This window comes from Trematomus bernacchii, unplaced genomic scaffold (genome assembly GCF_902827165.1).
Source record: "Trematomus bernacchii unplaced genomic scaffold, fTreBer1.1, whole genome shotgun sequence".
Taxonomy (NCBI): Eukaryota; Metazoa; Chordata; class Actinopteri; order Perciformes; family Nototheniidae; genus Trematomus; species Trematomus bernacchii.
This window is the reverse complement of record NW_022987714.1, coordinates 1,786,077-1,810,116: the sequence shown is the minus strand read 5'-3', so window position 1 is coordinate 1,810,116 and position 24,040 is coordinate 1,786,077. Positions and strand designations below refer to the sequence as shown.

At 44.8% G+C, this 24,040-nt stretch overlaps 1 protein-coding gene across 9 annotated transcripts; it reads left to right on the top strand.

Annotated features, from left to right (window-relative positions):
- The first annotated feature begins 1,528 nt into the window (after nt 1-1,528).
- Nucleotides 1,529-21,344, top strand: tle3a (TLE family member 3, transcriptional corepressor a). 9 transcript variants are annotated; one of them, XM_034141538.1, is made up of 22 exons: nt 1,529-2,175; nt 2,663-2,810; nt 3,348-3,448; nt 3,669-3,732; nt 5,100-5,144; nt 9,227-9,289; nt 9,543-9,647; nt 11,242-11,271; nt 13,116-13,320; nt 13,727-13,734; nt 15,226-15,348; nt 16,154-16,204; nt 16,297-16,449; nt 16,918-17,050; nt 17,167-17,339; nt 17,703-17,773; nt 17,923-18,172; nt 18,665-18,912; nt 19,036-19,183; nt 19,298-19,448; nt 19,662-19,738; nt 20,023-21,344. In XM_034141538.1, the coding sequence occupies exons 2-22, from the start codon at nt 2,787-2,789 to the stop codon at nt 20,128-20,130; spliced, it is 2,331 nt and encodes a 776-aa protein (XP_033997429.1). In that variant the 5' UTR covers nt 1,529-2,175; nt 2,663-2,786; the 3' UTR covers nt 20,131-21,344. The 9 variants fall into 9 exon arrangements, with proteins under 9 accessions (XP_033997429.1, XP_033997433.1, XP_033997432.1 ...); XM_034141542.1 differs by having other exon boundaries at nt 1,530-2,175; nt 9,543-9,617; nt 11,245-11,271; nt 17,164-17,339; XM_034141541.1 differs by having other exon boundaries at nt 1,530-2,175; nt 9,543-9,617; nt 17,164-17,339.
- The last annotated feature ends 2,696 nt before the right edge of the window (nt 21,345-24,040 follow it).

Genomic DNA, 24,040 nt, shown 5'->3' with positions numbered 1-24,040 from the left:
CCAAGCACTCTCTATTGAAAAGCATGAGGGGGTGCCTGACTGAGATTAGCCCGCCAGCTCTTGTGTGTGCTTGAGTTTCTCACAGACTGCCTCCATACTTTTGGAAATAACACAGTTATCCCACATCCTCAAGGTGGCTGACAAGAATGACAAGTAAGACCACTGCTGGGCAATCTCAGGCCCTAACATGACAAAATGACCTTAGCATTCCCAAAAAGATACTGCTCTGCTCAGTGTGAATCATGGCTAGTTGTTTTGGGATTGTGTCACTTTATACAGGCCTTAAAGATCACAGTTATATCAAAAATCTCAATTTGCTTCCTCATTTACATTTAAATGTGGTTTTGTTTAACATTTCAAGGTTTACATGTGTCCAGATTGCTTTGAAGGTTTCTTAGGCATTAAAAGACTCCAGATAATATAATTAGGCTGCTATTTTTAAGCATCTAGCTTGTGTTTCCTCATTTCAAATGGCTTGTTATTACAGGCGAGAAATAGCATAAAACTGATTTAAGTAGATTCCTTAAAAACAAAAAGACAAGAGTCCTATTAGTGTTTGATTATGCAAGCACTAAAGCCATGCATACAGCAAGTCATTATTAAAACACTGCAGGTTTAATGTTAAAACAGGTTTGATTGGTCTTCGTGATAAAAGGTAAACAAGAAACCTTTTGTCTGTGCCTTACATATAGTCTCATATGTAAAGGAAAACTACAGGTTGTAATGTTACAACTGTTTGCATGCTTCCTTTCTTCCTTTGTTTAATGTAGGCTCTCATTACTACGTGGTGGTAACAGATTGTTTGAACTGGAGAGAAAAGCCATTGGAAGCTAATTAAGCAGCCATTGCAGGCTCTATTCACAGGCAGAGCACCGAGGAGCACAGGCATTTGTCAGCGCTTGACCCCGCGTGGTATTGATTGACAACGCTGCTCTGTGAATGACAGGCTCGATGCTGCTCAGCCAATGGGAAGCCAGCGAGTAAGTGCACCGCGCTGCCATTGGTTGAGAGGCCTTAAAGCCGCAGAGGAGTCCCACGTGGGGGCAGGGTTGAACCTTCAAAACAAGGCGTACGGGCTTCGCTCAGACATGGCTGATGTTCATATCAGACAAAGGCAATCATCTCTGCTCTCCCCGCAGTGCAACTATTACACAAATGCTGATAGGTTGTGCAAGAGTCACGAGATATATTTAAGGCTAAATATGTATGCCGAGTGGCTTTAATTTGGTGGACAGCTCGATCGATTGGTCATTAGTGTGTCTTTCACGGTGTTTGTGTGTTGGGGGGAGTTTACCCCGCACATTTCAGATTGAAGGTGCTACTTTGGCAGTTTTACAGTAACATAGCTTCACCTTTTTATAACCATGTTTTACAAACAAGCTCATATCCTCATGTTTCCTTGTATGGGGATAACAATTCAAGAAGGCTTGTTGCACCGCACACATCCCTCCCCCGTCCCGCTGGTGGTGGTCTCACCCAAATATTCATCAACTTTATTTGGGCGGTAAAAAAAAAACACTCTAATGAAGCGCGGATGTGGAATTTGTGCTGTCTCTGTCAAATGTGGATATCATCGTCGGCACATCAATGCCTGCTGTTGTTGTTGTACATGGTGGGACGGACGGATGATGCCTTGTGGATCCGCGGGATGATGTCATGTATCGCTGCACCCCACGTGGGGGCCGTCGCTCTCCGATAGGCAGATGTGGCCGTATTCCTTCCGAGTAATCCGATTGGACAGATAGGCGCTTTCACGGCAGTTCAGCCCTGCTGCCTGTGTGTGGCAACCGGGGTAAGCTGGACAACTGGGGGAAATGCGAGATTGTGGAGAGTACCATGTTACGCTTTTAAAGAATCTCCAACCTCTTCGAGTCGGAAGACAGATTTTGGAAGCCTATATTTTTTCTTTCTTTTTGGGATTAACCAGCCACAAACGGCGCACATTCCTCGGAGGTTTCGCGGCTGAGAATAAAGTAGTTTTAATCGAGCCCGACCGCAACACATTTTCTCCCAAACTGCTCCCCCAGTCCGGCTGGGTGCGCTCCGGAGAGAGGATGCTTGTCGAGATCCGCGTCCACCACGCGTACATTAGGAGGGATTAAGCGCATGAATTATAGCCTCTTTGGTTTTTCTTCAGGAACAAAAGTCGGACGGACGGTAAAGACGCACACACGGGTATGTATTTACCAGAGCTGTTGATTTATTTGTGGTTTTTTTGGGGCGTTTGCATCGCTTTCCGCGGAGTCACACAGTAGGTGGGAGCCGGCTGCTGTCGGTGGTGGCCGACCTGGAGACGTCCTACAGCGGGGTTTGTTCATTTGGCGAACATCAGTCAAAATTAGAATCTGAAACAAACGTATTTGATGCAACAATTTAAAATGAACCGCGAAAAAGTAGCGTATTTTTTGCTCCATGACGTGTTTGCACCAGTTTAAATTGTAAATTGATATTTATTGTCTTAGTATATCGAGTGTATCGCTGACCACTGACCGAATAAGGTCACGAAGAAGACAGAAGCGAAGGAATAGTGCTGCTTTTTTCACTTGCCTCTGCAATAACTGGAACTAGTTTAGTGTTTTGACTACTTATTACCAAACAACATGCATTGTACTGTGTTTCCCCCCCCCGTCTAAAGATTAAACCGCGTCATTTTTCAACACAGGATTTTCTCGACCTCCCCTGCCCCCCACCCCTGCCTGCTGAGACCGGTGTGGCTGGGAGCACATTTCAACCATTTTGCCAAAGGACCTGCACACTGGAGAGATAAACAAAGGATACATTTCAAGATGTATCCACAAGGCCGACATCCGGTAAGAAGCTCTTCCTCTATACTTACTACAGCTTACATGTTTATCTGACAACACTGATGTTGACATGGTTCCTGGCTGTGCTGCTGCCTGGTCCCCTTTTGAAATGTGTCCTGCAAAACGTTTTCCACCCTAATGCAGCTCATCACATCTATATGGTTATATCACAAAGCATGTATGCTACACCAGAATATGCACTTAGTGGTAAATGGATGCAGATGGTTTGCCTGCCTGGAGATATTTACTCAGCCATACACTAACATAATATGATTGCTGAATATGGGGACAGGTGGGGGCTTTAATCCTTTCTTTTTATATCATTATTTTTAGATCAGATTTCATTTTCAGTGTGACAGCCACACATTCATAATGTGTTATTAGCTTCTGAAGGTGTGAAGTAGTTCCTTACTAAAGAGGAGATATCTTCGTGAAAGTAGTCTAATGTGATGACTATTCTTCTCCTTTCACAATGAAAGAAAATTATGATTAAAACTTCCTCCTGTGACTCTACTGATGTGATTTTTACATCCTTTCTTTCAGGCTCCACATCAGCCCGGTCAGCCTGGCTTCAAATTCACTGTAGCAGAGTCTTGTGACAGGATTAAAGATGAATTTCAGTTTCTGCAAGCCCAGTATCACAGGTAACAATTACAAAGTATATCACTAAAGTATGACAGTGTTAACGTTTCCTCTTCATTAAATAATTAAGGTCAAGGCTAATATTTGGTTGTGAAATGAAATCTAAATGGTTGAAAAAAATAGCAGTTATTTTTCTTTTACACAGCTGCCAAGTGGTTAAGTGTGTGCGAGTTTGTAAAGTGATACAGATGTCAGAAATTGACACCTTGTCTTCTATTTTAGTCTTAAGGTGGAGTATGACAAGCTGGCCAATGAGAAGACGGAGATGCAGCGCCACTATGTCATGGTAAGATTATGTTACAAAAGGGAGCAATTATGGTTCCAAATTGCAAGGCTTGTTGAAGATCTAGTTGGGGTGGAGCGAGACAGGCTATTGTGATCACCTGCGTGGTGGTTAGGGCGGGCTGAGTGTCAGGTACAGGCCTGTGAAAGGCCCCGGGGGGGTTTGATGTAGCTGGTTGTTACGGAGGAGCTCTTCCTGACAGGCAGTGGGCTGAGGCTCCATTAAAGCGCTCCCCTGATCTCCAAGGGTCGGCTGCAGCGCTGCCCTCTGTGTGCTGATCTGATTATTCTCCTAGGAGACTCCACGCTCAGACGTATGCATGGCCATAAATTAGGTGTGAGCTGATGGTAGAGGGCCAGAGCTGTGTGTGAGAAAATGCACCTCGGCAAACAAAATGGAGGACGTGGAACCTGCTGCAGTTTATTTTGCACTGACTGAGTCAACCTTAGTTTCTCTGTAAGCCTCAATTATAAGCTTTCATTTTAGCAGCCCTTTAGAAAAACATAGGCATGCCTATGACGCAGGAATGTAGCTCAGACATGACGCAATCAGGAGTTCTTCCGTGGCGGTGTACTCTGTTGTTCCAGGTAAACACACTGAGGATGACTTAAACCAATACATGCAGGCTTAAGTTAAACATTCTTTTCACAGGAAAACAACATGTCAGCCTGACAGGGAGGAGGTTAGGTAAACATGTAGGGAAGTATCCCACAGCCAGCACTGGGTGTCAGGTTACGCTACGGCTGTGGGGCTCTGATCTCAGACAGAATGGCTCTCTTGTTTGAGAGTAATTTTCGAAGAAGCTAATGGACTGAATAATGCATTGGCCTCATCAAATAGACGCTGACTGGAAAGCCATTTCTGCCCTGGCTGCCACTTGTGGGCTCCATGGATTACATTTCAGCCAGACAGACTGACCTGGCTTGAAATATCAAGAGTGTTGAGCAATCGCGTTACGCTAAGTAAATAGACATCCTGGAGATCTGAGGGCTCAAGATGGCGATCAATAAATCCAACCCTTTCTTCTCTTTGCCCGCAATATAAACAACAAAATATCGATTTATTGGCTATTCACTGTTTGCTGCTCTAAGAACTCCCTTTTTGTCTGATCTTAGTTTATCACGCTGGCCAGTAGAAGTTGGATTGTATTTTGGTTTCAATCATGTTTAAAAGCATTTGATGATGGAGTTAGTGGTGTGATTAATGAAACTATTGATTTGTGGCTATACACACTCTGTTAGTCACATTCAAATAAAACAAACGCTACATCTAAGAGTATAAAGTAATTGCATAAATAAATTAAATGTTGGCACAGCATGATTCTAAATGTGACTTGATTAATATCAATTAAATCTTTGCTTTCGTTTCAGTATTACGAGATGTCCTACGGGCTGAACATAGAAATGCACAAACAGGTATGTACCATCATGTTCCTCATATCTTTCTGCTGAGTGGTTTTCCACAGAGTCAGGGGATGTGAGACCCAGGAGCAGCCGCTGTTAACAGAGCTGACTGAGCATCGCTAATAGGCTGTAAACACGCTGATCTACTGCACGCAAACAAGGCAATACAATTGGAAACTTGTACCTCCACTTTGTGAATTATTGTGGCCCTTTTTTTAAAAGTGCTAGTGGTTTAAAGCCTGGATTTGTCTTGGCCTTTTGATAAGGTAGACTTTAGCAGGCTCGGCCTTTGACTTAATGATTAAAGAGAGAGAGAGAATTGCTGATGGGTCAGTATTTCTTTTTTAAATGAACAGTAATTGGCAAAAGTCCTTTAGCCTCTTATTGTGCCCTTATCTTCCTCGAAAGATCCTATCTTGTATAGCTCCACAGATCAGTCACTGATGCTTGCAGAGATAAAGATGGTTTGAATGAGTAATCCTCAGATTCCCATCCATGCAGCTGTTGAACCAGTGAGGCTGTCCCCTCTGCTGCGACAGCCTCTGGTTAATGATGGCGTTGTGGGGGCATGGTGGATTGGTGAGGTGGGTGATCTATCAGTGTCTCGGCCGTGTGTCACAGTGCCTCATGTCTGTCAGGGCTCGGCCCGCTCTGATAGCTTCTGTCAGGCACTTATCGCCAACCAGAGAGAAGAGGAGGAGGGGGGGGATGGGAGCCGGAAAGGAGCTGGAGTATGGAGCTGGGGGAGGGGCAAGAGCCCAGCTCTGTGTAAACAGGTTAATCGACTGATCCATTTTAGCGCCTGACTTTTATCAGGAACCTCAACAGAGCTGATGGAAGTGCTTGAATAATTCATCAGTGGGGCCCTAACCTGCTGAACGGCGTGTTTGTGAGCAAACAGTGTGGGCCCCGTCCATGCCGCTTCCCGGCTTACAGCCCAGGAGGGGAGGAGGAGAAGATGGGGAGTGGTTAACAGGCAGGGCTGAGATGGATTATTGGATGCACATAGGCATATTATTTTCCTGCCGGGAGATTTATTCCATAGTGAGGAAATCCATTCCTCTTACTGTGCCTTTTTTCATTACCGTGCAGGGACATAATTCAGATTTCAGAATGCACACACCGGCGTGGCTCAGATGGACTGATGTGGCGGTGTTATCTGATCCCTCTCCATCAGCCCTGACGATGTGGAGGCAGAACAGCTCATTTCTGCTGGGTGATGTCAGCCAGTAAATACCATCATCTGGTGCTTGTTTATAAGCGTTGCGCGGCGTTTGGGGCTTAGGTGTTTGTAAGGCTCAATCAGATTTGGTACCTGGAGTCGTTATACAGACATGAGGACACATGGCAATGGGAATCATTTGCTAGGTAGCAAACTATCTGCCATACTGAAGGCCAAAACATACTTCAGCCAGCGTAGTGTCTGCAGTGTTCATACAAAAGAGGTGTGCAGAGAAAAGTGGTGGGAGTAAATGTTCTCCAAGACATCAATGCCCAATCTGTCATTTGGGACTGGAATGGAGTGTAATAATTACGGGGTGTGAACTGTTGGCTGTCAGGTCCACTTATATTAACTGCAAGTTATCGTATTTCAAGATATGGCATATTAAATAAGGTTATGGTTTTATGCTGTTTTTGTTAGAATGAGTTTATTGTTTTTGGATCACAGCTGTCACCTGACTGACTGCTGCGGCTGACGAGGTTAATCATAGTAATGACTCATGCATCCTTTTGGCCTGGCTCAGATCAATACAAATAACTTGAAATGCCAATTGGAAATTTATTCTGGACTCACATTAACAAAGGCTGGAAACATGTGTCATTCTCTGGCTTAGATGAGCCGCCAGTGAAGTGCTGTTCTAATTTTCTCCCTACTAGAAAAATCAGGAAACGGGCAATGCTGTCATCTTGGACAAATTGGAGGCCCTCTAAATCTGACTTGTCAAGTATTGTTTATAGATGGATCATGTGACCAGAGCCACCAGTAGTTTTCCCTCTGTATTTAATACTCATCAGTGCCTCGACTCCATTTTCCCACTGCTGATAGCAACAGGCGAATACCTTTCTGCACACCATTGACAAGCCAGGCTGAGAGTGCTCTTAAAGTGGTACTACACGGGTCCGAGTACCTGTAATTGTGTAGCAGCAGCGCAAAGCTGGCCTCTCAAGGGCCAAGCTGTCATCTACTTAAAGTGACAACAGCCCCATTTTTATCTGCTGGCTGACTAAAAAAAAAAAAAAAAAATCCTCCTGGCACTACACTGTATCTATTCTGACAGCAGTGGCGAGCTGAGTTGGAGCCTTTTCCCTGTATTTGCATGTTGTGTTGTGAGAGTGCAGAGGCTGCCAGTTGTTTAGGGCACGATGGATCAGGCACCTCCTGACCTCTCTCAGCCAGCTGTCACCATGACACTAAGCTACAGAGGAATGGACTGTGCGCTCATGGCCTTTTCAAAAATCCTGTCAAATGTTCGACTGCTATTGACATGGCTTATCTCAACAAACATGGATTATACAGGCTGTGTAGCTTTTCAACCATTTCTGAGGGCGTTCTTGAGCTCTTGCTCGAGCACTTACGACATAGCGTTAATACTAATGCAGATAAAGCCCTTATCTACCCCTCTCATTGCTTTATTGGTTGTAGGTCACATTAATTGTGTGTCAGAGGAGGCGGGGGGGTTCAGTGTTTTTCCTGTATGCACACAGTAATCAAGTTCTAATCAGGGTTTTCTCATGGACTATTGTACCTTCTGTAGCTCATGCTACCATCAATTTGTTTCACATTATTGCCCGTGAGCCCAGGCTTTCCTCTGTCTCATCTGATATTTCATCTTCGGCTCGTTGTTTATCCTGCTGGCTTGCCCGGCTAAGTGGCTATCCATGTTGCAGCTTGGGTCAGCAGGTCTCGTTCTGTTGGACATTACTCTCCAATCTCTCTGGCTCTGCTCAGAGGTAATACGTCTGGCTGCCAAAACTGCCTGGCATTTCTGCCATGTGTAATAAATAAGCTGGCGGTCTGCAAAGTACATTGTGTGTGCCGCTCCAAATGAAAAATCAGGAGAAAATGTGATGTGTTTGTGTTCCGCAGTGGCCTTGGGTTGAACTGCAGCTCATAAATTCCATAGATGATGTAGCTTTGGCACTGTTATGTTTCTGCTCCCAGTGCAGAGCTCCAACGAGAAGAAGGATGCAGAACAAACTGGCTGTGCAGTGTTTTTACAGGGGAGGGGGATGAATCACACCCACTCTGCTCACCTCCTCCCCGTTGCTCCTTTTATCCACCATTCATTTGCTACGTTCATGTGATCGACAGGCTGAAAATTCAATTTAATGACCTGCCTCCAAGCACGTAATATGATTTTAAAGCCTGTTACGGTCAAGCAGAGGTGCCATTTGCATAATGATCCCAGCAAGATAGGTCTGCAGCCGTTGCCATGGCAGTTGGTAGACAAGCAGGAGAATGGAGGCAGGGTGGCGCGGGCGGACGGGAGGGTGGTGGGCTGGGCTGCTGATTGCAGTGAGAAAGGGCCCAGACTCCAGTCTTGGAAAGGCAGCACTCTAGTACACTCTACCGTAGCTGTCTTCTAATGGTATTACTTATAGCTTTGAGGTGTTTTACCCTTGAGGTCCTTATGGTTTGTAATCTTTGCTCACTGCACATTACGACCCTTTAATGTTAATTGCCTACACTGTCACATGTAAGTAAACAGTGCAGTATGCTTCCTGGGCCTGACTTCCTGGGGTGTGGTTGTGTGGTTTAACTCTGAGGTTAACTGCAGGACAGCAGCGTTGCAGATGAGGGGAAGCAGGGCAGAGTGAGTGAGGATCCTCTCAACACAGCAGCACTCTGCCGGCTCATATCCGTTTAGCATGGAGTGCACTCTCAGCACAGCTGTGCTCCGTCCCCCTGGGCTCTCCTAATGTTTTAAATATTTCAAATGTCAATATCATGCTGTTTAGAGGATGTTGAGTCAAGCAGTTCTGATTGCCGCAGTAATTGACTTAATCGGTGTAAACATTAAAGGCGGGGTTATGTGAAGTCACTGTCTGTTTCATACTTTCCCGTCTCATTTTGCTGCTCTTTTGTTTTCCAGACGGAGATTGCCAAACGGCTCAACGCAATTTTAGCTCAAATTATGCCTTTCCTGTCACAAGAGGTGAGTTTTGAATGTCTCTCTCCAACTGTGTCACAGTTTACTACTAAAATAAAGTCACTTATAGTTGCCTGCATTATACAGATGCTACTTGAAAAGAAAATTAAAGCAATTTGCGTGTGTGGTGTTTGCCCTGACTTTTAGAATCACAGCAGTACTAAGAGAATTAAGTGTGACATTCTGTGATAAGTGAGTGTGGGTGTGTGATGGATGTTGGCATGCCCCCTAATCATCTTTTGTAAATGTCTTCCCACAGCACCAGCAGCAGGTTGCTCAGGCAGTGGAGCGGGCTAAGCAGGTGACTATGACCGAGCTGAATGCTATCATCGGGGTACGTGGACTTCCCAATCTGCCTCTGACCGTGTGTATACCCTCTTTTTTATTCATTTATTTATTCTGTGCATTTCACTGACTAAAAGCCTTTTCTCTGTTAATGTCTTGTTAATGCACAAACTGTTCAAAACTGTGAGAATAGAATGAGAAACTCTGCCTGAATCAAATGTGTTCATGTATTTTGTCCCAATTAGTTCTATATTCTTCAACAATATATTCAAACAAGTTCAGCTCTCAAGAGAGCTGTTCTGTTGCTCCAGCTCCGGTCTCAGCGGCATCTTCGCTGCCTTGTTGTGTGTTTATAAATGCGAGCCTGAGAGCTCTTGAGATCCCCTTTGCAGCCTGTATTGCTTTAATTGGCTAAGGTTTTAACGAGGAGGCTCATCCCTCATGCTGACCTGGCTAGCTGAGGGAATTAAAAGGCTGAGGGTGAGCAGAACACAGCCAGCGCTGCACACTAGCTGAGGCCGTGCAGACAGCAGTCAGCCATAACAGCACAGCGAAGCAGGTCTGTTTGCACACCGCAGCACTGAGCTGTAGTACTGTGTTCCTCACTGCTTCAAAACACCATCTGCCCCTCATTGATCAGCTGCGCTCACCTCTGCCCTCCTAAAGCAGAGGTGATTGGTGTCACCCTCGATACAAAGCTCAGGCTATCAGTGGTCTTATTACTACAGTTGAATCTTGCAGAGTCTTTAGCATGCGCTAGGCTCGCCCCAAAGGCTGACTTGATGACTGGAGGCACATATTGGAATTCAATTAATGCCCCCCTGGTGACCTTTTGTTCCAGGATAATTGCTCCCTAGAATTTGTCCGACTAGGTGTCTTGAGGTGATGGATAGCTGCTTGTTTTTTTATCTGCTGGGTTGAGCAGATGCTTCATCTCACTTTCACCAAAGCGGAGCAGCTGCAAGCTGCAGTTTTCCCAAAGAAAAGCTAATTTGATTTGTGGCTCCTCCCTGTGTCTGTGATTTTCACATTTGGAACATGATAATGCTGGATTATTTATTTACTTTTAGATGTGTGCCTGAGTCTTTTACTTTGGACTTAATTGAAGATGAATATCATTAAAAGTCCAAATGTTATAAAATGTTGGACACACAAACTGTAAGACCTTGACCCAAGTCATGCCGCTTGTTCCCGTCAGAGGAGGTGGAAATGTAGCTACTGTATGTTTTACGAATACCTCTCCATTAGTTATTCATTGAGGAGAGGCTCTGTAGGCATGCCAAAATCCTCATGCATATTGTAAAGCAAGGTGGGGTGAAGGAGCGTGCCAGGCAGACAGGCAGCATCCAGGAGCCAGCTGCATGCCTTATTGATGGAGCTGAGGGCCATTAATAGGATGCAACTAGGGCAGCTGCTTGTGTTGAGACGAACCTGACTGGTGGCCTGTTAGATTAGAAAACTCTGAAAATATTGAAGTCAGCTAAGAAGCAGCGCAGATAAGCCCACCTGTCTCCGAGCGAGTGGCCACCTGGATAAACACACAGAATGGCTTTGTTATAAAAGGATGTTGAATTTATTTTGTCTGTAACACTATTTATTGCAGTGTATATAATTATGCAGAGAGGGCGTCTGGTGCAGCTGTTGCCCTGACCGTTTTCTGTCCTCCTTTTCAGCAGCAGCAAGCTGCCTACCCTGCGCTAATGGTCAGTGGCATTCCCAAATATCTGTATGTGCCATGCTGTTGTTAATTGACTTAGGTGTATGCACACATGTGGGCTTAAAGGGCTTGTGCATGCTGCATGGCACTTTTCTGTCAAAGTGCTATGCGTCTCACTATAGTAAGTGTAGTCTCTACACTAGAGACTACTAAAATACATTTGCTCAATTTTGCCTGTGTGTGTTTCTTTTTTTTCTTTAGCTCTACTCAGAGAAAAAAGGGGCAAAGAGTAGCTCTTTATCTTGGAATATTAAATTAGAGGAAATAGGCCAGACTCCTTTCTTTATTTATTATTGTCTTCATTTATGGCCCTCTAATGAGGGCTCTTGCTGATCAACCATGCATATTACCCATCAGTGCCTCATTAAACACAATGAGCGAGGATGGCTCTCCCCTACCAATGAACTGGCTCCTTAATTTCCCTCATGGACACAATATTCTAACACACTCACGCGCTCTCTCTCTAGCTCTTTGTGTCCTGGGTACATTTTGTAATTGGATTGACATCTGCCCTTTCAAGAAAAGGATGAGGTTGCAAGTTAAAAACCTCACTATGTTTTCCAATCCAGTTCTCTATACCTTCAGGACAGATAATATTGAAGCAATTAAAAAGGCCCTCCAGATAGTATTATAAAGACATGCTTTAGGAGTAGGTGCCCTTTGTAAGACCTACAGTTAAATATCTCTGTTTTCAAAAGTATATTTTAAAGTAAGTTCTTTCGGAGTTGATGTATTTTTAACTATGTGTTTGGCAGGTCCATCCCGTTGTAGCGTATGTTGTACCAACTCCCCTGCATTTACAAAGTGCCTAATATTCTTGAAATGGCCATAAATGGCCACTGATTGAAGTCCGTCTTGTAAAACAGAGAAGGTGCGCGCTGTAACAGCAGCTAAATTATTCAGCTGGCTCGTAGACGGGTAATAAATTGCTGATGTTTTTATTGGTGTCTCAGCTAAGTATTATTTAACCTTGCTTTAAACTGCTTACTTCCATGCTGAGTGCCTTTTAACTCCCATCCATTTCCCCGTGCCTTTCAAATATTCATGGTGAATATTGGAGGGTTGACTGAGTGCCAGCATGGGACCCCTGGTCCTGGCTCCCACAGCAGCCTTCCAGACACACACAAACACACACTCAAATACTTGGAGTGAGAGGGAAGGAGTGCCAGCTTCTGGCACTTAGTGTTCCCTCAGTCTCTTAAAGCATGGGTGTGCAAATGATTCATGTTCTGTTAACCCAGGAACATGAATATGAGAGGAGTAAATAGACGCTGGTTTTGTTTTTGAAGTGTTTAAAAAGCAGGTAGTTGTTTAGCCCACAGGCTGACAGATTCCTACACAGCTTCCTGTTCCTTAAGAGGATTGCTCAACTCACTGATGGCATAGGAGTGCTGCGGCGCTGCAGTAAGAAATGCACCAGTTTACCTGATGTGAAATGATTCATCTATGCTAAGCAGTAGATGCATCGGACTTTGCTTTGCAGTTGGTTGTAAATGTAGAATGAAATATGTTCTATTTCTTTTCCTCCTCATGCACTACTAACACAGCGTAATTGTATCTCGAGCCCTGCTCATGCAATGGACGTGTTGAGCAGTTGATTGTTAGTCATAACTTCTCCTCTCCTCGGCACAGATCTAGGGATTATGCCACCATGGCCTGGTATTGAAATAGCACTGAGGGGGATTGCGTTTGGATCCCGACAGTAATAGATGTGTGAATGCGCTAATATCATCCAGGGTTTAACTGATCAGCCTCATGTTTAGCAAGTGTGGTTTCTCCTTGCCTTTTCTCCCTGACCCACTGTGTTTCTGTCTATCTCCCTGTCTACAGCAGCAGCAGCTCCAGGCACAGCACCTCTCCCACGCTGCCCACGGGCCTCCCATCCAGCTGCCTCCTCACCCCTCAGGCCTGCAGCCGCCTGGCATCCCCTCTGTGACAGGCGCAGGATCAGGCCTGCTAGCACTGGGCGCCCTGGGCAGCCAAGCCCACCTCCCAGTGAAGGATGAGAAGAACCACAATGATCTGGAACACAGAGGTGAGGAGTTAAACCAATTGGGCATTAGCTGCTCATTATTGAGAAGAATTGAAAAGTATATTAATCTCAACATTATTGCATAGATGTTAAACAGGGAAAAAATCGTATAAAAAGTGTGGTGCTTCTCAGTCTCTAGAGCAGAATGGTAGGGCCCTTAGGTGAGCAGCACATCCTGTCTGTTCACATTCTGTCTGGGTAATGAGCTGATACATTCCCAGCCCATGACTGCATAAGCTATTCAACAGCTCCAACACACGTTGATAAGAGGGGCCTTGTGCCCTGCAGCTGATTCTCACACGTTCAGCCAGAAGCGTCTGTTATGATATGCTAACTGACGTGTTTTTCTCTCTTTGCTCCCTGGGGTTTCTTCATCTCCTCGGCCGCCATTGCAATGTCTGCGAAACAGAGAACGCGGTGAGTGTCCAAACCTGAAACTATTTCCTGTTGCAGGGCTTGTTTGTTTTATTATTATTATTCATTATCACCCTTCCATCTCCACCGCAAATGTCAAGTACAACATTCCTGCCAACAGCATGATGCTGCTGATTTCATGCACTGTTGTAATCTGCTTTCAATAAAATGATTAATTGGAAATGAGGCTTGGAATATAAATCCTGTGTGTTAATCCAGAAGGGAAATGACTGGTATCATGCTGGAGAGATTAGAAGCCTTGTAATTTCATCACAATTAAAGCAAGACTTTGACTTCCCCTTCTTAAAGGATTTATTTGATCCCTCCTACTGTCTCCCTTGTTTACCAGCTCACTCTCATCCTTGGCATGTGATGAATATTTATGAACACAAATGGAGAATTGTTTTGTTTTCCCCACCCCGTCTGGCTGGACCTGCTAAAGCGTTTTATTTGAATGGCTGCGATCTCTGATGGCTGCTGATGTGCCTGTGAGATTGTGTTTCTGTAGGCTGGGCCCGCTGAATGGGTGCAGTCATGTCTGAAGAAATGGAACTCCTGGGGCGATTAGCCGGCCTGTTTTGTTTCTGTGCTCTTGTCCCAGGTCATCTGATAGCAGAGTGGTGACTTTGGTTAATGAGTCACGCTAAGCATCTCTTTAAAGGTCAGCCATTATGCAGACAGTGGCCCTTTGCCCAGACAGCCAGTCCATCGGCCATTGTTCACTTCTCTGGGCTGCCACTGACCTAGTGCATGTTGATGCTCAGGACTTCAAAAGAAGGGACAGAGGGAATCAGGAGAACTTGGCAGTTTGCAGGCAAATGGCAAACTCCAGTGAAAGCCGCTGGACACCTGCCGAGTTCCTCCCATTATGTTGGCGTTTGGAGTGAGTTGTCCCAGCTTGTGTGGGCAGGCAGGCTCCATGAAAAAGCTCCAGTCAGTCCCACGCTGCCGTGCCCACTGGCAGGATATAGATTCTCTTTCTTTATCAGAGCTCAAAGCCTGAGCTGACATGGTGCCCAAGCTGCGGCAATCAATGCCCTCAACATACAATTTCTGTCTCTCCTTGTCTCTCCACCCCTCTCCCTCTCACGCTTAGCCTCACTGACTCTGGAGAAAAGGCCCTCTGTTCAGCCACAACACACTGCTCATGTCCCTGTGAGGCTGTTTGTTGTCCAGTTATGAGGAGGAGGGAGCCCGGCTCAGAAAACAAGCCCTCCTCCTTTCAGTCCAGATAACGGCCCATTCTGTCATTTGGCCACGGACAGGCTTGTGTGAGAGATTGGGCCTGGCTGGTGTCAGGGCACTGCTTGGAGCGGGCCCACAGCTGCATTTTAAGAGTCCGCAGCATCCCTTGTTGTGTGAATGGGGCCATTTTTAGTGTTTGGATTGGCACAGTGTGTTCTTTGTGAATTCGTAACGGATGAATGACTCACAACTCTCTTTAACAATGAAAGACAAAATGGTAATAAAGTGTGTTTGATTTTCTCTTTGCAGAATAATTCTGTATCCCCATCCGAAAGCTTACGCACAGCCAGTGAAAAGCACCGCAGCTCCTCTGACTACAGTCTGGACTCTAAGAAACGCAAAGTGGAGGAGAAGGACAGTATGAGCAGATATGTAAGTGTTCGACATTTGGGAAAATACGCCTACACGCTTTTTGTCATGTCTGTCTGTTACATATGAAGCTACAACCAGGAGTTGCCTACAGGTTGCTAGGCATAGCTTAACAAATACATTTATACTGTACAGCGCATTTCAGAACCAAGCCATTTCAAAGAGCTTTACATAAAGAAAATACACATTCAAAACTCACAAATGTAGCAATTTCTTTAAAACATTTAAATTCAAACTCACAAATGTAGCAATTTCTTTAAAACATTTAAATTCAAAGTACTTGTTACAAGAGAATAGAAAAATCTGCACTGCAAAAATAAGTTAAAATGTAACAAGACGGGTAGAAAATACTTATTGTTGTATTTTCTACCCGTCTTGTTCTATTTTAACTTATTTTTATTTTTTGCAGTGTAAGAAATTAAAAAACATGTTATTAATGAAAGGCAGTGGAAAATGGAATGCCCTGATATAAAAATAAAGACTAGCTCTCTATGGCTCACTATGTCACACCTTTTTTACATCTTGTTTTTCTGTACCAAAACAAAGTGATAAAACCTATTGTGGTTTTATTGGGGGTTATGTTTGGGACAATTTTTGGCCGGCAACAGTGGCTTCCTGGAGTCTCCGCTGGTTGCCTGGCAACATCACCATGACGCCAGGATTTTACTGCTCCAGGCTCATCCAACTCTTGGCGAGAAGGCAAATTAGTGCATTTCAAAGTACTCCGTTGACCCTCCTGTGGCCAGAGATATTTCAAAGGTTTCATTGAGAGAAAAAAAGTGACTAATTTGAAAAATTCTCTTTACAGGACAGTGATGGAGAGAAGAGTGACGACCTGGTGGTAGATGTTTCTAATGAGGTGAGCAGAGCAATTATAGTAAATGGAATATTGACATGTACCGTATTATAGCTGTTGCATTAACGTACAAATCTATTGCTGTCTTTCTCCAGGACCCTGCCACTCCACGCGCAAGTCCCGCCCACTCCCCACCTGAAAATGGCATTGATAAGCCCCGCCCTCAAAAGAAAGACACCCCCAACAGCCCGGCATCAGTGGCCTCTTCTGGAAGCACCCCGTCATCTAAGGCCAAGGAGCTCAGTCATGTAAGACACCAAGAGTTTCAACAAACTAGGACAGTAAGGGTTTAAAACGAAAATTGCAGAGAGAGCAAAGGGATATGTGCAAATAAATCTGGGACGTTTTCTGCAGTGGATTAGGAATGGCTGTCGGTGCTTTAAGTGCATGACTAAACGTCAGGGATAATATTGTCCCGCATCAGGATCAGTCAGGTCTTCTCTGTTAATAGCTCAATGTATTTAACTCCTCCAGGATTTTTTCTTCCTCTCTGCCTCTCTAAAAGATTAAAGCCAAAGCAGTAAGGGGATAAAAACGGACCCATCTCCATTGTGGCCATAATAGGTTTTAGAATAAATAGCAGTTTATGGCTCTGCAGGACTATGAGGGTTGTCAGAATTAGATTGGATTAAGTTCAGTTTGCTCTCAAATTGTCAGTCTGCTCAGTGCCTGGTTTCGGGATTGTGATTGTGGTTGCTCTTTCGTTCCCTCGACAGAATGACAAATCCTCCACGCCTGGCCTCAAGTCCACCACCCCCACCCCCCGAAATGATGCCCCCACCCCTGGCACCAGCTCCACTCCTGGGCTCAGACCCATCCTGGGCAAACCACCAGGCATGGAAGCTCTTGGTTGGTACCACTCTTTTTTTTCCTCGCTAGCAACTGAGATCATTTTTCCATCCTCTCCCACTATACTACTGTTATGTCACATACCAATATCCTTCTCCTGTCTTTGTATGTAGCAGCGCCAGCTTTGCGCACCCCTCTATCCATCGCAAGCTCTTACCCTACCCCCTTTGCAATGATGGGCCATCATGAAATGAATGGAGGCCTGACCAGTCCTAGTGTGTACGCTGGTCTGCACATCTCCCCTCAGATGAGCGTTGCAGCAGCTGCAGCCTATGGACGCTCGCCAATGGTAACACTGTTTCCTCTCCTTTTATTTACCTGTATCACCTAAAACGACTGCAAATAGTTAAAAGGATAGTTTGACATTATTGTCTTTCTTGCTCTGAACCAAAGATCAATATTTTTTCTGTCTCTTAAAGGGTCCCTGAGGAGTTTTAGACCTCATATAGCGATATGGAGCTTTTTCTTTGAGTAGGACCCTGACAAGAATTGTATTTACCTTTTTGGAGAGAACCAAGCAAGCTGTTTCCCACTGCTTCCAGTTGTGTTTTTTTATAGTTAGCTTATTTATGCTAAGCTAAGCTTACTGTAGGATAATATTTAACGGAGTAACGTGTTTTTTTTAAAAGGTTTTCATTTTGTTATTTTTCAGGGGTTTGATCCTCACAGCCACATGAGACCCGGCCTTCCAGCCAGCCTCACATCCATTTCTGGTGGCAAACCGTAAGTATCCCACCTATTGTGTTAAAGTCATAAAATGATATTTATTGAAGTGTACATTTATGTGTATGTAAGTCACTTTGGCTAAAAGCGTCAGCTAAATAACATGTAATGTATCATAATAGATGACTAACATTTGTCTTTTCTATCAGGGCTTACTCCTTCCACGTCAGTGCAGACGGTCAGATGCAGCCCGTGCCCTTCCCGCCCGACGCCCTGATTGGTCCTGGTATTCCACGGCACGCCCGACAGATCAACACACTGAGCCACGGCGAAGTTGTGTGCGCCGTTACCATAAGCAACCCCACACGTCATGTCTACACTGGTGGCAAAGGCTGTGTCAAAATCTGGGACATCAGCCAACCTGGCAGCAAGAGCCCGGTGTCCCAACTGGACTGTCTGGTGAGCACCGCTGCTGATTCACGTTTCACTCAACAGCTACTTTTTTGCTCTTAGTTCTGTTTGTGTATATGTGTTATGAACTCTATAAACAAACAACCATTCCTCTCACAATGGGATAATCCTTTGTTATACATAAGGACCACAATAGGAACACAACCCCCTGACAGTTTTACAGCAAATGCACTGGTACACAAATGCAGATTGAGCTTTCGTTTAATGTGAGAAATACAAGTATGAACCAAAGGAGAAAAGGATTAACATCAGATGAAATGTGCAGTTAAATTATAATTGGCTTGAAATGGTAACTTCACCAAATAAATAACAAAACTAGCTAAAAACTCAAAAGGTAGCAGCGTAGGTTTGAGAATACCCTTTGGCTTGCTATTATTACAGAAGGATTTTCATCCTCTTTCTCACTGACTTGTTCCTAAACCTCTCTCTATCTCCACTGACCTGAACACGTATTGATTTGCTTTGTCCTCTGTGCAACAGAACAGGGATAACTACATCCGCTCCTGTAAGCTGCTGCCTGATGGCCGCACATTGATTGTTGGAGGCGAGGCCAGCACATTGACCATCTGGGATCTGGCCTCTCCGACACCCCGCATCAAGGCTGAGCTCACCTCCTCAGCGCCGGCATGCTACGCCCTGGCCATCAGCCCCGATGCCAAAGTCTGCTTCTCCTGCTGCAGTGACGGAAACATTGCTGTTTGGGACCTGCACAACCAGACTCTCGTTAGGTCAGAAGAAAACACTTTTTCACACTGTGTGGGCTTTGGTCCCACAACGGGATTGCTGTTGCCTGAGCAATTTTAGGAGCGGATGTCAATAAATGTTTGTATGCTGTTTGACTTTGATTGCAGGCAGTTCCAGGGTCACACGGATGGTGCTAGCTGTATTGACATATCCCATGATGGCACTAAGCTGTGGACAGGCGGTCTTGACAACACTGTTCGCTCCTGGGATCTGAGGGAGGGGCGACAGCTACAGCAGCATGACTTCACTTCACAGGTACATAATGCAACAGAGGAGAGATGGATAACACACAGCCAAAGTCTTACTGTGAGGGGGAATTTCCTTTGAGCCCAAGAACCATCAGTAATTACTGTTCTGTCTTGTTTCCAGATCTTCTCCTTGGGCTACTGTCCAACTGGAGAGTGGCTTGCTGTGGGCATGGAGAGCAGCAATGTGGAGGTGCTCCACCACTCAAAGCCTGACAAGTACCAGCTCCACCTGCACGAGAGCTGTGTCCTGTCCCTCAAGTTCGCCTACTGTGGTATGAACACACACAAACTGATGGAGACTTAACGCTGACTGTCCCTAACTGTGAAGGGGCCTCAGTTAATTCAGCACTAAAGCTGCAGTGCCCCTTAACAGTCTTTATCTCTATTGTTTTTTTGAAGGCTACCTGCCAACTCTTTGAGTTTTATTTATTTGTATACCATCTTTTAGTCCAAGTAACCTGATTTCACTGTTGTTTTCTTTGCAGGTAAATGGTTCGTAAGCACTGGGAAGGACAATCTGTTGAATGCTTGGAGGACTCCTTATGGCGCCAGCATATTCCAGGTATGCAGATCAATACACTCTGTCTGCAGCCAGTCCAAAAGTATGCACAGTTGTCTCTGAGAGGAAGGGCACAGTGACCGCTGTCTGACAGGACTCTCCTATCAGTGAAAACGGAACCTGAATTATTGACCCGACAAAGAAGTCTTTTTGAGGGGCATCAGGCCAGAACTTAATATCATTGCAATCTAATCTTGCCCTGTAGTCAGCTAATCTTTTCCACTTAACTTCAAATGAAGATGAGAATGTTAACTGCCTCAAGACTAACTTGTTTTTATCTTCTTCAGTCCAAGGAATCCTCATCTGTCCTGAGCTGTGACATCTCGACAGACGACAAGTACATTGTGACAGGCTCTGGTGACAAGAAGGCCACTGTATATGAAGTGATCTACTAGGACAGACTGCTTTGGATGAACAGTAGACTCTTCCTCCATCTACCTTCCCTCACACAGACAGCATGGATGTTGCCTGCAGCCCCGGGGTGGATGGGCAGGAGGTTTGGCAGTGCCAGACTGAAGTGAACGTTGGTGGCCGTGGTGGATGCTGTGTCCTTCGGCTCTGCCCTTCCTCACCCATGCAACTAACACTTGTACAGCAAGTGCAGTTCCCCAAGGCACTAAGAAGAAAATAATGTCTTGCTGTTATTCTGTTTGTTGGATATTTTTTTTTTTATTCGTCCTTTTTAATGTGGAGATAAAGTTCCATGACACAACTAGAAGCGGCGCTTCGCTCTGGAGCTTATCCTTGGAGGTCCTGTGAAAAGTGTACATAATGGAGTAATAAAAGGCCTTTTATAGATTTATATTTTGGTGTCCAGTTACGCTTGTGATGGTTCTTTCTTGTTCTCTCTGTGATTTTCTGTCCCCTCTGGGGGTGGAAATTAGATTAGGACTTTGTAAGAGGATATTCTATTTCAGTTTTTTCCCTCCTCTGCTTTTTTCATGTTCGTTGTCCAGAATGACCTTTTCGGAAATCTAATTTGGATTTTTTTTCTCCCTGACAATGCCGTTTTTCTCTTCGCTATTTGCTGTAACAAAGACGTTTGTCCCATGGATTTTAGCAGTGGAGAATTCTGGAAAGGCCCTTTTTTCAGACTGGAAGAAGGAGAAAATCATGGTTTCCAGTTACGTCTACCCTTTGGCCCTGGTCAGCAGAAATTCAACTTCATAATGAAGACCTATCAATGAAAACACTGGCTGCATTCAAATGGATAACTATCAACCGGAGGACTCGTGGGTTTTAAGGAGAAGCAACTGTGACTTGAGTTCAGTCTGTTGACAAGACTTTCTCCTCAGAAAAGTTTATTCATCAGTCTAAGAGTGAATTATTGCCTCTCTCGATCAACTATGGGACTGATGTGCTAGACTTACATGGTTACTTATAAAGGTGGCAGGAAAAGCCATTACCACATTTGACATTTTGGGTATGCTCTGTTTGCTTTCTAAAGTATTTCATAATGTTCGACTTCAATCTTCATATGGACAGGAATGGTCTCTGCATAAACACACATTAGACTGTAGCATACACGTGTCATCATCCCTAAGGATTGTACAGTTGACAGTTGTTGATAAATCAATAAACTGTTTTTATATAAAAGAAATATATCTTGGCTGTATTTCTATAGTGCTGATGCCTTGCTACTGTTTCACGTTTGAAAGAAATAATTTGGTATTTTGTGAAAAAGCATATTTGCAGTTCTTGGAGAAAGTTAGATGAGAAGATTTACATTTATCCCACATCTTTTAAATATGAAGCTACAGCCAGTTAACTTTGCATAAATATCAAACGGGGAGAAAAAACAGCTAGCCTTGCCCTGTCTAAAAGAAACACCTTTGCATAAAACCTCAACATTGTTGTTTTTACACACTTTATTCTTTTATTTAATAATGTATTATGTGCTAATTAATTAGTTTTAAGGTAGCAGGTAGGTCAACTGTAACCTTAGGATAGAACCAAGCTAGTGGTTTCCCTCTTTTTCCACTCTTAATGCTAAGCTAACTTGCTAATAGCTGAAGCTTCATTTTACCGTAAATGGGCCTCAAGATTAGTATCAGTCTTCTCAATTAACTCTGGGAATGAAGATGAAAAAGCTTATCTCACAAAATGTCAAACTATTCCTTTAAAGTAAAGCCAATTTAGATGTATAGACACATATTTGCTGCAGTGGGAAAGGGAGTGCAAACCAGGTAATGTAGCGACTGACCGCAGCAGGAACTGAGGGAGATACACTGCATACATACTGAAGGTCTCCTGGCTTGACTGTAAACCAGAAACGTGTCCTTAAAAGAGTACATGGCCCTGGGCTCTGCTAGTGAGGGCTCTCCCTCGCTTTCTGCATCTAATATAGATACAGGCTCTCCTTGACAGTGAACTGAAGTGCATGAGTAAATGGCTGTAAATGCATCCAGATAGGACTCGACAACAGTCTCAGGAGAACCGCAGACAAGAGAGGAAGACATTCTTGGGGCTGTTAAGAGGCTGCTGGGGACCTCTGGCAGGGCTTTAACTAGAAAAAGTATGGTCACACTGTCGGCCATCATCTTTTTTTAGGGCTGTATGGTATTCATCTATGGTGACAGCATTGAAACCGCACAGCCGTCTCGGAGTGATACAATGAGGTTTTTATGCAGTGCCACTTCAGAAATATGACGCAAACACTGCTCTTGAGTTCTCTTGAGTGGTCTTTTGGTAGTTGAGTACTTTTGGACAGGATGAGGTGAATGGCCCAGTCCTTCCACTCCAGAACAAGGCTCTTCTAGGACTCTGCGTGAAGCTGTGAGCCCTTCATATGGCTGCCTCTTCAGAGATGTTGTTGTTAGATTATAAAAGCCGGGCCGGATGCTTTCAGCATGGAGCCAGCCGCCGCGCTCGGCTCTCACGGGCTCATTTGTTAAAAGCTATAGTCTTTCTTTTCCCACATTGCTGAAGTGTGTACTTCCTGTGTGCATTTGTAGCTTAAGCTCCCTGCTCAAGTAGAATTGTCTTCCTCACTTAATCAAACAGTCGAATATCTGTAGATGAAAGGTTGTACCTCTGAGTGGCTATTGCTGGACACTGAGGGGGTCATTGTCTCCCCTTCCGCTGATCCACCTCTCAATGGAGGGCTTTCAGCAGGTTCTGTCCCATGCTGCCTTGTTTTATTTAGAGCAGAGCTACACTGCAGACTAAAGAAACTAGAGTGGCTTAAGTGTTTTACAGCAGCTCTAAACGTAAGAACATGCTCAAACTTCTGCTAGGATTGTTAGACTCAAAGACTCTACTGCAAATCAAAGGGGGTCTGTCATACCAATATGTGGTCTTGCACATGCAAACCACTGAGTGAATGCTATTTTGTTGTTGTTGCCAGGCATTGATCACAGTCCATAAGGATTCTGGCTGGTTCTTTTGGCTTGCTTTCTGTTTTCTGCCCTCCCCCATCCTTCACACAGCGAATCAGGGTTTTTTCTTCTTTTTTTTCAACAGCGAGGGACTGGCACCGTGCTGAAATGCAGAATAATAATCCCCTAATCACCTGAGCATTGCCAGTCCTAGGTTTTATCTGCAATGGATGTGAAAGCCCCCAGTGCCTAGTGATTACAGCATTTGATCTGGGTAATAATGTCTTCACTGTTGCCCTGCCTAGGGCCCGAAGGCAGTGCAGCTCTAATCCACAGTGCATTCTAGTGGAATCGCATTACACAAAGACCACCAGGGCTCTCCTCTAGAGGGGAGGGGTGGGGGGGTTAAAGGAGGAGGTTGCCATGGAAACAAGCTCTTCTCTCTCTCTGTGCATCTCTCTCTCTCTCTCTCTGTGCATCTCTCTCTCTCTCTCTCTCTCTCTCTCTCTCTCTCTCTCTCTCTCTCTCTCCTCTCTCTCTCTCTCTCTCTCTCTCTCTCTCTCTCTCTCTCTCTCTCCTGGGACAGATAAGCAAAGGACAGGTTCTATGTTTACTTTCCATGGGCCCTCCAATCCCCGTGCAGGCTGAGCCCTGATAACACCGTACAGCCGCCGACCACTGACAGCAGATAAGCCCCCCAGCAGAGCAGAGCAGTCATCATCCTCCAACCAGGATGAACAAACCTGGGAGACCCGGATTCATTTGGATTAGGCCGGATTGCTGCTGCTTTTGCTGCGGCTGCTGTGTTCAGACTACTGATGTTCACTTTCTACATGAGAACTAGATGTTGCACTTCACCCCCGTGGAGTCTCAGAGCTTAGTCAGAGGACAAGGGCACAGTAATGGACTGGATGCTATTTTAGATATCGAGGTCAAGGGACTGTCTGCACTAGGCAGGTTTGTGTCACCGCAACTGGAGGGCTTTAAA